The 13,155-nt window shown below is 32.5% G+C and overlaps 1 protein-coding gene across 2 annotated transcripts in view; it reads right to left on the bottom strand.

The window, feature by feature from the left end:
• Window positions 1–10,471: 10,471 nt before the first annotated feature.
• Window positions 10,472–13,155, bottom strand: part of SLC7A11 (solute carrier family 7 member 11) — a 121,984-nt gene continuing 119,300 nt past the window's right edge. For both annotated transcript variants that reach the window (XM_087963129.1, XM_087963126.1), the window contains one exon: window positions 10,472–10,816. In XM_087963129.1, coding sequence (XP_087819255.1) covers window positions 10,737–10,816 — 80 coding nt within the window. In that variant the 3' untranslated portion in view covers window positions 10,472–10,736. The remainder of the gene's footprint in view (window positions 10,817–13,155) is intronic.

Here is a 13,155-nt window from a genome sequence, read left to right as displayed (position 1 = left end):
TCTTGATTGTATCCCTCTGTTCATACAATTTAGGATTGCAGTAGCTTTTTTGGCTGCTGCTGCACACTGCTGGCTCATATTTACTTGGTTGTCCACTAAGACTCCAAGATCCCTCTCACAGTTACTGCTATTGAGCCTGGTTTCACTCAGTCTACATGTGTACTTTTGGTTTTTGTTGCCTAAGTGTAGGACTTTACTTTTCTCTACATTGAATTTCATTTTGTTAGATATGGCCCAGTGTTCTAGTCTATCAAGATCCATCTGGATAACTTAAGAAGATAGGTCATTCTTCTTGGGTGTTAGCTATTCCTGCCAGCTTGGTATCATCTGCAAATTTGGTAAGTTCCCCTTCTATTCCCTCAGCTAAGTCATTAATGAAGATATTGAAGAGTACTGGGCCTAAGACAGAACATTGTGGCACCACACTGCTTTTTTTTTAATATTTTAAATTTTTATTGGTTTTTAAAACAAACATAAACAAACAAAACATAAAAACATCAAATCATCTTCCATATATGTACATACAGTGTGCCGGTTGGTTTACAAATTGTTTTGTGCTTCCATTTCATAGTCTTCAATTATAATTACGTTGTATATAATCTCGTATTTTCAATCAATATATTAAATACATTAATACCATTATTAATCAATTATTTGACTATACTTTTATTCATTCATGTTTCCCAAAATGATCATATTTTACTTAATTTGTTTTATAACAATTCGTATCATTGTCCCTGATCTATCCTAGAATCATTTTGTAGATATAATTAGAAAAGAATACATCTTTATATATTTATTATTTTCTAAAAGTCTACATATTTCATTACTATATTTTATTGTCTAACCATTGATAGGATAGATCCCAAATTTTATAAAATTGTTTATCATCTTGTTCTCTAATTTCAAATGTCAATCTACTCATTTCAGCACATTCCAATATTTTCTTAATGATTTCCTCCTGTGATGGTATTTTCTCATTTTTCCAGTTTTTAGCAAATACAATCCTAGCTGCTGTTAATACATTTACAATCGGGTATTTCAAGCCTTTACTATATATTTCAGGTAAAATTCCCAATAAAAATATTTCTGGTTTCAAATCTATATGCTTTTTTGTCATTTTTTCCAACCTCGTGTGGATTTTAGTCCAGTATTTTTTAGCATCCGCACAAGTCCACCACATATGGTAATGGCACCACACTGCTTACTTCCCTCCATGTAGACTTAGACCCATTAAGGACTATTCTTTTAGTACGGTTTGCCAGCCAGTTGCGAGTCCATGTAGTGGTGGTGCTATCTATTCCACTTTTTTCTTTTTTTTAGTAATCTAAGAAGTAGGTTGTGGTCTACTTTGTCCAATGCCTTGCTGAAATCTAAATATATTATGTCCACAGTATTTTGCTGGTCTCCTAATTTAGTCACTATGTTGAAGAATGAAATAAGATTGGTTTGGCATGATCTGTTCTTAACAAATCTGTGCTGACTGCTAGTTATTACTTTACTTGTTTCTAGATGTTGATTTCAGAATGCAGAGAACACTTTTTCTCTGACCTGTTGACCAATGAAAGAGTTCATTTTCATTCAAATACCATCTCATTCAAGCTATCAAAAAAAAGTTCTTCTACGTTCTACACAAAATACAATTCAATAAGCTGATCACAACTCTTCCATGTTGTTTATATGTATACATATTTATATGCATATATACTCTTGAAAAAATACTCGTCTTACTGCTTTTAAAAATGTAAAGAAAAGCACTGAAATCTCCAATTTTCTGTTGCACTTAAAGCTCTAGGGGTTCTTAAAATTAAAATGATAGCATATAATCAATTTTGCACCCATGCATATTTCCCAACAGCATCTCTGTTATGTGTTGCAATGAAATATGGATTTGCAAGGCGGTAAAGAACAAGATTCTGAGGGCACATGAGTAATAGCTAGTATAAGCCTAGAGGCAGGAATTCTCACCAATGGGAAAAAAAGATCAGTTCTAAGAACTGCAGAATTGCAAAGCTTTTAAAGCATAGCTTTAAAATCTGCTGAATCTCTTTGGTCCTTATCTAATCCATCACTATCTTATCTGATCGGGAAAAACTAGACAATGATTAGAGAGAGCAGCAATGAGATACAAAATTCTACATTACCATTTACTGATTATCCAGCTTTCAAGTGCCTGAACTGGGATCTTTAAAGAAGAGCAGCATGAGTGATGCTTGCATATGCAAGCGTGTGCATGTTTTGATACAGTGAAGTGATGAAGGGCAACATACTTTAGGTGACTGAGGAACTTCAGGGAGTTTTGCAAGATGCAGACCTGTGTTTAGCCCTCCTTTTTCTTTCTCTTGCCCATTTTTCACTTGCTTTGCCTTAGTACCTGTAGAACTCTACTATCACACCATTTTCTTTTTTTATATATGCAACTTATATATTATATAGAGTACATTCTGTTAAATTTTGTTTACTGAAAGGATTGCTTAGATACAAAGGACCTAAAAATCCCAAAATTCCTAACAACTGTTTCTGCCTCCATGAAGTAAATGTGAAATAGTTAAGACCAAGTTCAATATAGTCCTTAAGGCACCAGGTTAGAGACCAGGACGCCAGGTTTTCTAGGCTCACTTAAGGCACAAAACCAGCTGGGTGATCTTGAGCAGTCATTCTTTCTCAGTCTTGGGAAGAAGGCAATGGCAAATCTCATCTGAAATCTTGTGAAGAAAACTGCAAGGACTCTTTAGCAGTTGAACTAAAGTAGTATTGAGATTATTTAGCAGGAAAAGAAATCCTGGAAATTATTCTCAAGAATTTATGCCAGTAAATATGGATATATTGAAAACAAAAGGAGGACAGGAATAGATATTACCAGGTTTTCTGACCCTATCAGATGAACATGAATTCCTTTTGAAAACCTACTAATGTGACACTTGATTATTTACAGCAAAATCAGCTGCAGTAGAATTGCTGTAATCAATATCTACAATAACAGTCTCATAAATCAAAACGGCAGCAAATCAAGGCTATGTGTTGTTAATGAAGAGAATGACATTTCTACAATATAGAATGTTAATGTAAAATCCATAACAAACTTACTTCACAAGTCACTATTACAGGAATAGAATCTGTGGATATATTTAATATACAAGAAAAGTGGGAAAGGCAACTTATCTTTACACTAAAATATGTTACTGAAAACACTGCTAGCTGATTGTAGTTTTTGTTCAATATTTTGTTCTTCATTATCAAAATTAGTATTACGTATATTTAGAAAAAAAATTAGAACATATTTGCCATAATCTTCAGTGGCCAAAGCATAGCAATAAAATCCAACAGGGTATAAGATTCTAATCAGGAAGATTATCTTGTCTGCCATTCACCCCCTGATATGGATCACCAAATCCTATAGAAAGGGGTGGGATTCTTGGCCACTTTGCCAGACTTATAAACATAATACCAAATTCTCTTACTTGATTCCATCCAACCAGCTAAGTTGAAGTATAAGAAATTATCATGAAAGGAATGAAAGGAACTCTGCAAGATTTCATTTGGCTCAAACATTAATTCAGAATATTATTATCGAATTTATAAAAAATAAATATAAATAGGGTATCATTTTTTGTCTATAAGAAAGCTGTTATATGCTTGCTGAAATTTGTGAATTTTATTTCAGAATAATTATTTTTTCTTTGTCTTTCAAAATTATAGCTATTTTTCTATGTGGAACTTTTTGATTAAAAGTTAAAATACTAGTATTTTAAAAAATAAAAACAAAAAAAATGTTCTTTCTGTGTGTTTTTCCTTATATTCCTTCCTTAGTAGACATATGAAATTAGAATGATATGCAAGAAAATATTACATGCCAAAGAGCTTTCACATATGTTAGATATGGACACATAAAGAAATCATGTAGTCAAAAGTATAAAATAATCAAAAATAGCCATTTATTATGAAAAATGAATCAAAAACCTCTCACCAGGGACTTGCAGCACCTTTATAACATCAACTCCTAATTATTAAAGCAACATAAAACCAGTTCTCATTACTGTCATATCAGCATAATGATGATTGGATAATGCTAAACGTATAAATCACTGGTGAAGAAATAATTAAGGACACCTATATAAAATCAGAATACTGAGAATATTTTCAGAAGATGTTTCAAAAATAGGATCCTTCCATAAGAAGTATGATATGTGTATATGTACATATATATGTATACACATACATTCTAAAACGAATAACTTGGGCCAGTATAGATATATTTGTTTTAACTATGTACTTACCTACATCTTGTGAAGCAGTTCTCAGCTTAAAAAGATTGCACAAACATAAATATGTGCAGTTAAATAACTATGTTTACATATGCATGTTCTGTGAGAAAAAAAGGATATTAATACTGTATTATACACAAAGATACCTGGTGGTAAATCCCAGTGAAGCCAATGTGAATTACACTTAAGTAGGTATCCATAAAAATGCATAGAAAAATTATAAATTTTATTGCACATTATGAAAGAGATAAAACAAACTTATTAACATATGCAAAACTGACACACTGGGAAAAGACTGATCCATCATGTCTGTTGTTACTGAATTTTGCATATAGAAAATGATATAACCTTCCTTTTTCTGGATCAAAAACTGTTAGCAGTTCCTATCTAATATATACAGACTGAATATATATAGAAGTTTTGAGAGAGCAGTATTTGTCCATTAGGCAAACATAAATTAAAAATACAGGGGTTTACTTAATAAATACATTAAATAAAACAATTTAGTTCAAAATAAACATAATATTCTCACTTCTTCATCTTATCCAAAGTTTCATTTATTCTTTGTTCTTTTTCATTTTGCTTACTTTCAATCCTGACGAGGTATATTGATGAACTCTGAAGCTTGCAAACTTCTTTAAATCTTTTCTTAGTGTGCAGATCTAGTTTCACCCAAGAGTTTAAGAGTTCATGTTTTAATTTTTGCACCAAAAAGAATAACTGACTTCAGCAGTGCCATCTCAGAAGCAACAGAAGAATCTCAGAAACAAATTCATTGATATTAGAGCTTTCAGATGAAAGTTAGATGGTGCAATTCTCTAGCGGAATGCCATTATTCATTTCCTTTGGAGAATAGCTTTCAGCCTAGAATTAGCGTATGCAGTGTTATTCATTGTACATTTACCTCACCAGGGAACTATTTTCTCCTGTCTATATATTCTATTCTGCTAGAGATAGATGTTTTATAACTCATTGGAGAGTTCTATTTTATTTTTGAATGTTGGCAGTCCTGCTTCTAAAAATATCCATATAATCTAGGAAATCTTTAGAAAAAACTGGCAAGGATTCCTTTAGCAGTTGAACTTAGCAGAAACATTGAGACTATTTAATATGAAACCCTTCTAAAATTATTCAAGAATTGATCCCACAATTTGATATATTGAAATAAAAGATAGACAGGAACAGATATTACCAGGTTTTCCCATCTGTATCAGATGAACATGAATCTTTGAAAACCTACCAATGGGACACTCTGATTATTTACCTAACCAGCTGCAGAAATTGCTGTAATCAACTATCTACAATAATACTCCCATACAACCAAAAAACTGTGTAAATCAACCGTATGTGTTGTTAATGAAGAGAATGACATTTCTACAATATAGAATGTTAATGTAAAATCCATAATAACCCCATTTGCATGTCACCATTATATAACAGAATCTAGGATATATTGAATATACAAGAAAAGGGAAAATCATCTTTGTTGATATTAAAATATGTTAGTTGAAAGGACTAATAGTTGATTGTAGTTTTTTGTTCATTATTTTGTTCTTCATTATCAAAATTAGTATTACGATATTTAGAAAAAAATTCAGAAACATACCTGCCATAAGCTCAGTGAAGCCAAAACATAGCAATAAAAACCAACAGGCCACAGATTCTAATCAGGAAGATTATCTGTCTGCCATTCACCCCCCATATGGATCACCAACCTATAGAAAGGGTGGGACTGTGGCCACTCTATGGCAGACTTATAAACATACTAATAATTTTCATTGGTGATTCCATCCAACTAGCCAAGTTGAAGTATAAGAAATTATTTGAAAGGAATGAAAGGAACCGTGCCCCATTCTATTTGGCTCAAAACATTAATTCAGAATATTATTATCGAATTTATAAAAATAAATATAAATAGGGTATCATTTTTGTCTATAAGAGCTGTTATATGCTTTTGAAATTTGTGAATTTTATTTCAGAATACTTATTTTTCTTGTCTTTCAAAATTATAGCTATTTTCCATGTGAAACTTCCTTGATTGGGTGTTAAATAATTAGTATTTTAAAAACAACGGGGAACAAAATGTTCTTTTCTGTGTTTTTTCCTTTTATATTCCTTCCTTTAGTAGACATATGAAATTAGAATGATATGTAAGAAAATATTACATGCCAAAGGAGCTTTCACCATATGTTAGATATGACAGTGAAGAAATCAGTGTAGTCAAAAGTATAAAATAACTGCAAATATTTATTATGAAAATGAATCAAACTCCTCTCACCAGGGACCTCAACACCAGATAGAATATCAACCCTAATTATTAAAGCAACATACAAAACTAGTTCTCATTATTGGCATTAGCAACCCCCCGATGATTGGACAATGCTAAACGATAAATCACAGGGGAAGAAATAATTATGGACACCTATATAAAATTAGAATATTGAGAATATTTTCAGAAGATGCTTCAAAATAGGATCCTTCCATATATATGATATTTATATGTAATACATATGTATACACACACATCTAAAATCAATAATTTAGCTTGTATAGATATATTGTTTTAACCATGTACTACTCACATCTTTAAGCAGTTCTCAGCTTTCAAAGATTATACAAACATAAATATGGGCAGTTAAATAACTATATCATATGCATGTTCTAGAGAAAAAGATAATCCACCGTAATATACAAGATACCTCAGTGGTAAACCTAGTGAAGCCAATGTGATTACTTTTATGAGGGATCTATAAACTGTATAGAAAATTATAAATTTTATTGTACATTATGAAAGAGATAAATGAATCTTATTAATATATTTAAACTGACATACTGGGAAAAGATTGACCATCAGTCTGTTGTTATCGAATTTTGCACATAGAAAACGATATAACCTTCCTTTTTCTGGATCAAAACTGTTAGCAGTTCCTACCCAATATATCCAGACTGAATATATATAGAAGTTTTGAGAGAGCAGTATCATTCATTAGGCAAATGGGAATTAAAAATACAGGGTTTACTTAATAATAGTATTGAATAAAACAATTTAGTTTGAAGAAACATAACATTCTCACTCTTCATCTTATCCAAGTTCTATTTAGTTCTTTGTTCTTTTTCATTTTGCTTACTTTCAATCCTGATTTGCGTGTATATTGATGAACTCTGAAGTTTGCAAACTTCTTTAAATCTTTTCTTAGTGTAAGATCCGGCTTTGTTCAATCGTTGCTTCAAGTCCATGCTCAAATCTTTTTCAACCGTTATCAACCGACCTCCTCACTGTCATCTTCAGCGGCAAACACAATAAACTCAACAACAAAATCCATTGGGACAATAGTATTTGACGAAAGCGCGACGGGGCAACTCTGTGCTGAATGCTATTATTCATTTCCCCGGAGAATAGCTTTCAGCCTAGAATTACGTGAGTGCAGTGTTATTCATTGTACATTTACCTTACCTAGTAAACCGCCTCCTTGCTCCAAGGCCATCTCCATCTGCCAGCCCATGCATGCCTTCAAACCCACTGAGAGTTCTATTTTATTTTTGAATGTTGGCAGTCCTGCTTCTAAAATATCCATATAATCTAGAATGGAGACATTTTAATGCACCCTATCTAGCCCCCCCTAAATAACATTTCTCCTTTCCTGCAGAAATTGGTTTTATTGATTCTGAACTTCAGGGAGCTTAGTATTCATAAAGATGTCAAACAAATACCTTTGAGAAGACCAAAGACCTGTACTTAAGTACATAAATATATTTAGGGCAGGCAGCACAAAGTAATAATTCCTAATATCGTCCATTCTCCAAACATGCCCTTCATCTTCTTCTTTATAGTCTGGCAAAAGACAAAAACCCAAATAATCGGTCGCTTCGACGGCAATTTGAACATGGTCTCTTCAACAACTTCAACCATCCTGGAAAAAATAAAAGGAAGACAGCCAGGACGAGGAATGTTTGTTTCTTTATGAAAATAAAAAGCACCTGAACAATTTTATAAAAGGCAGTAGGCACAGAATTCTCATTCAGACAATCCTTTTAAGCATCGTTAGGGTTAGATCCCACATTAATCCTAAAGGGGACAATAGTGCAACTTCGCAGTTCCTTCATAGAAGTAGATCTATCTAGGGGATGGGTTACTGTAATATGAATATTTAGTTTTTATGAGCCATCCAGAATTATTTATAGGAGTTGGGTGGGTGCACCCTATTTAATGAACAAAATGAATAAATAAAGTCAATACAACGTGGTTTGTTATGTTTATGAAATATTCTTCCATTTGTTGGGGGATGCCTTAAATTCTTCAATGAAGCCATAGCTAAGATTTGTACTGTAATACTAATTGTCCCAGAAGAGAAATTTATACCACAAAATTTGGCACCTCAAACTAGATACATTTGCAGGGGGATAAATCAACAGCACTTTCACTTAGTTTAGTGTTTACAGTCTTGACTTTCACACCATGACTCCAGTCCATTCCTCAGCCACAGTAGTTTGTTATGTCACTGGATTACTTTATTTTCTTGATCTAAAGCAGCTCAAGCAGAGTACTGGGAGACATACAACAGGTGAGGGAAATGTTATTCATTCCACTTCAACTGCAGAATTAAATGTGGTAAATATAAATCTGTAAACAAATCTTTAATCTAATTTAATTATTCATCTACTTACAAAACAGTATATAGCGCCCACCTTAGCAAACCAATAATTACTAAAGCAGCATAAAACAATACAAAACAGTATAAAATCAATGTAACAATGCTACAAATAGAAAAAATCCTGCACTACAGCCACTTTCCCACGCCTCACTTCCAGAATTTGGTCCACCATTCTTTGACATAGACTGTATAGCAGGAGAGGGTCATTTTGATTATTCCCACCGGGATGATGGCACTCCTGGAACACCAAGTCGCCCACATCATCTTTCCAGCGGAAATACTTCCCCAACAAAATTATTTTATATCATAAACATACTTAATATTTTTAAGGCTGTATCTCTCACCTAGTGCATAAATCACTGGTGAAGAAATAATTAAGGACACCTATATAAAATCAGAATACTGAGAATATTTTCAGAAGATGTTTCAAAAATAGGATCCTTCCATAAGAAGTATGATATGTGTATATGTACATATATATGTATACACATACATTCTAAAACGAATAACTTGGGCCAGTATAGATAAGATATCCATATTTGTTTTAACTATGTACTTACCTACATCTTGTGAAGCAGTTCTCAGCTTAAAAAGATTGCACAAACATAAATATGTGCAGTTAAATAACTATGTTTACATATGCATGTTCTGTGAGAAAAAAAGGATATTAATACTGTATTATACACAAAGATACCTGGTGGTAAATCCCAGTGAAGCCAATGTGAATTACACTTAAGTAGGTATCCATAAAAATGCATAGAAAAATTATAAATTTTATTGCACATTATGAAAGAGATAAAACAAACTTATTAACATATGCAAAACTGACACACTGGGAAAAGACTGATCCATCATGTCTGTTGTTACTGAATTTTGCATATAGAAAATGATATAACCTTCCTTTTTCTGGATCAAAAACTGTTAGCAGTTCCTATCTAATATATACAGACTGAATATATATAGAAGTTTTGAGAGAGCAGTATTTGTCTATTAGGCAAACATAAATTAAAAATACAGGGGTTTACTTAATAAATACATTAAATAAAACAATTTAGTTCAAAATAAACATTCTTCATCTTATCCAAAGTTTCATTTATTCTTTGTTCTTTTTCATTTTGCTTACTTTCAATCCTGACGAGGTATATTGATGAACTCTGAAGCTTGCAAACTTCTTTAAATCTTTTCTTAGTGTGCAGATCTAGTTTCACCCAAGAGTTTAAGAGTTCATGTTTTAATTTTTGCACCAAAAAGAATAACTGACTTCAGCAGTGCCATCTCAGAAGCAACAGAAGAATCTCAGAAACAAATTCATTGATAATAGAGCTTTCAGATGAAAGTTAGATGGTGCAATTCTCTAGCGGAATGCCATTATTCATTTCCTTTGGAGAATAGCTTTCAGCCTAGAATTAGCGTATGCAGTGTTATTCATTGTACATTTACCTCACCAGGGAACTATTTTCTCCTGTCTATATATTCTATTCTGCTAGAGAAAGATGTTTTATAACTCATTGGAGAGTTCTATTTTATTTTTGAATGTTGGCAGTCCTGCTTCTAAAATATCCATATAATCTAGAAAAAGAGACATTTTAATGCAAAAGCATATTTCAGCTTCCCAAATAACATTTCTCCTTTCCCTGCAGAAATTGTTTTTATTGATTCTGAATCTCAGGGAGCTTAGTATTCATAAAAAGAGGCCAAACAGCTACTTGAGAAGACTAAAGACCTGTACTTAAGTACATAACATATTTAGGGCAGGCAGCACAAAGTAATAATTCCTAATACTGTCCATTCTCCAAATATGCCTCTTCTATCTTTTCTTTTATAGTCTGGTAAAAGACAAAATCCTCCAAACACTGTTTTGACAATGAATATGGTCTTCTTCAATAACTTCAACCATCCCTGGAAAAAATAAAAGGAAGATAGCCAGGATTATGAATGTTTGTTTCTTATGAAAATAAAAGCACCTGAACAATTTTATGTGTGCTGCAGTATACACAGAATTCTCATTCAGACAATCCTTTTATGCATTCAGGGTTAGACTCACATTGTCCCTAAAGGGGACAATGAAAAGCAAACTTCTGCAGTTCCCATCTCTTACAGAAGTAGATCTATCTAGATGGGTTACTGTAATATGAATATTTAGTTTTATGAGCCATCCAGAATCACCTTATGTGAGTTGGGTGGGCATATAAATTGTTTAATGAATAAAATGAATAAATAAAGTCAATACAACGTGGCTTGTTATGTGTATGAAATATTCTTCCATTTGTTGGATGTGCCCTAAATTCTTCAATGAAGCCATAGCCAAGATTTGTACTGTACTAATTGTCCCAGAAGAGAAATTTCCTATACCACAAAATTTATAATCAAACTAGATAAGATGTAGATAACAAATCAACAGCACTTTCACTTAGTTTAGTGTTTACAGTCTTGACTGCCACTGAAATGACTCAGTCCATTCTCAGCCACAGAAGTTTACAGGTTACTTGGATTACTTACTCTTTCTTGACCCAAAGTAGCTCACAGAGTACTTGTGAGACATAACAGGTGAGGGAAATGTTATCTATTCCACTTTCAATTGCAGAATTAAATGTGTGGTGCAAATATAAATCTGTAAACAAATCTTTTAATTTAATTTAATTATTCATTTACTTATAAAATGTATACAGCTGCCCACCTTAAAGCAACCAATAATTACTAAAACAGCATAAAACAATACAAAACAGTATAAAATCAACAACAATGCTACAAATAGAAAAAAAATCCTTGCACTACAGCCACTCTTCTTTAATGCCCTCACTTTCTCTTGTATCCTGGTCTCACTCATTCTTTGGATATATAGATTTGTATAGCAGGAGAAAGGTCATTTTGATTGTTCTGACTGGGATGATGGCAGTACTGAAATACTCAACTGCCCACATCATCTTTCCAGTGAGAAACATTTCCCCAACAAAATTATTTCTTTAGTGGCGAAACATATCAATATTTTTAAGGCTGCATCTCCTCTAACTTAGTTCTTAAGCAGTATGGCCAGGAGTGATAGGCAGGAAATCATCATTTGGGAACTGCAAATTATAACTTAGTCTCTTTCATAAAAACTTTCATATCAATTTTTATGATACACAAGTCAGTAAATGCTTTTATCAAGTCAATTTTCATGGCTTTTTAAATGCTTCATGATAATATATCCTGGACCAAAACAGATTTAATATTAAATTTGGTTTGTGTACAGAATGGAAATAAAAAATATAATAATTAATGCTCAGATATAGGTGAAAATAATGATGAATGCCAATCATTATTTTTCAGCCTAGCATACCTTGTTTATGAGTTCCAATGATAAAATGAGGTAGGGGATGAAGCAGAGCTCCTGGAAGGAAGACTGGATATAAATCTAAAAATAAATATCTGAACTGTCAACATTTCACAGATTAAGAAACAGTATTTAATAGTAAGCTTGTGCAGTTTCTTCAGCAAAATGAAGCACCCTTCTGGATCCACATCATAAAACTTCAAAGCAGCTGCATTGAGATTTTGGGTGCTTGCTCCGAGGCACTCCTGAGACTTGTGTGATAAGCAGAAGTTGCTTTCACTCTAGACAGCTATGGCAGAAATGTGTTCCCAATGCATACAGATATATGGATATACAAAAACCTAATCTTCAAAATAACCACACAAAACTTGAATGATAGATGTGAAGTTTTTTCCCTCTTCATATAGTGAATCCAGAGGGACAAAGCTTTTACATTCATAAAACTCTATGTAATAGGAATTAAATGTAGGATTATTTCATCATACACTTAAGTAAACCATGGTTCACTGAATTAATTCAATTGCCTGAATTCACACATCATTTTTAACCTTAAATTAGCCAATTGGGTTCACAAAACAAGGTAGCCAGTTGAATTTTCATCCTAGGATGTTGTGTAGAACCACTCATAGTCACATAGAAATCAAATTATCTTTCATATCAACTAAGTAAAGGAAAAGCACAAAAAAGTGTAGATTAAGCTAAAAATGCTTAAAGAAAATTAAATAGTTAACTGCTTACATATTGTTAATATGAAGAACATATTAACAATACAACCTACACACACAGAATTTCCAAAAGAAAAAAATCTTATGTAAAAAATACAAGCTACTTTGCATGTTTATAATTCTATATGGCCTTCCAGTAAACACTTCCAAAACTATGCATAGGTACTTATGTTAAAAGTATTTGAGTCTAAACTGACCAT

Source organism: Notechis scutatus, chromosome 4, assembly GCF_049901735.1.
Source record: "Notechis scutatus isolate UNSWTSFEM ecotype Mainland chromosome 4, rNotScu1.2, whole genome shotgun sequence".
Lineage (NCBI taxonomy): Eukaryota > Metazoa > Chordata > Lepidosauria > Squamata > Elapidae > Notechis > Notechis scutatus.
This window is presented reverse-complemented; position numbering and strand designations above follow the sequence as displayed.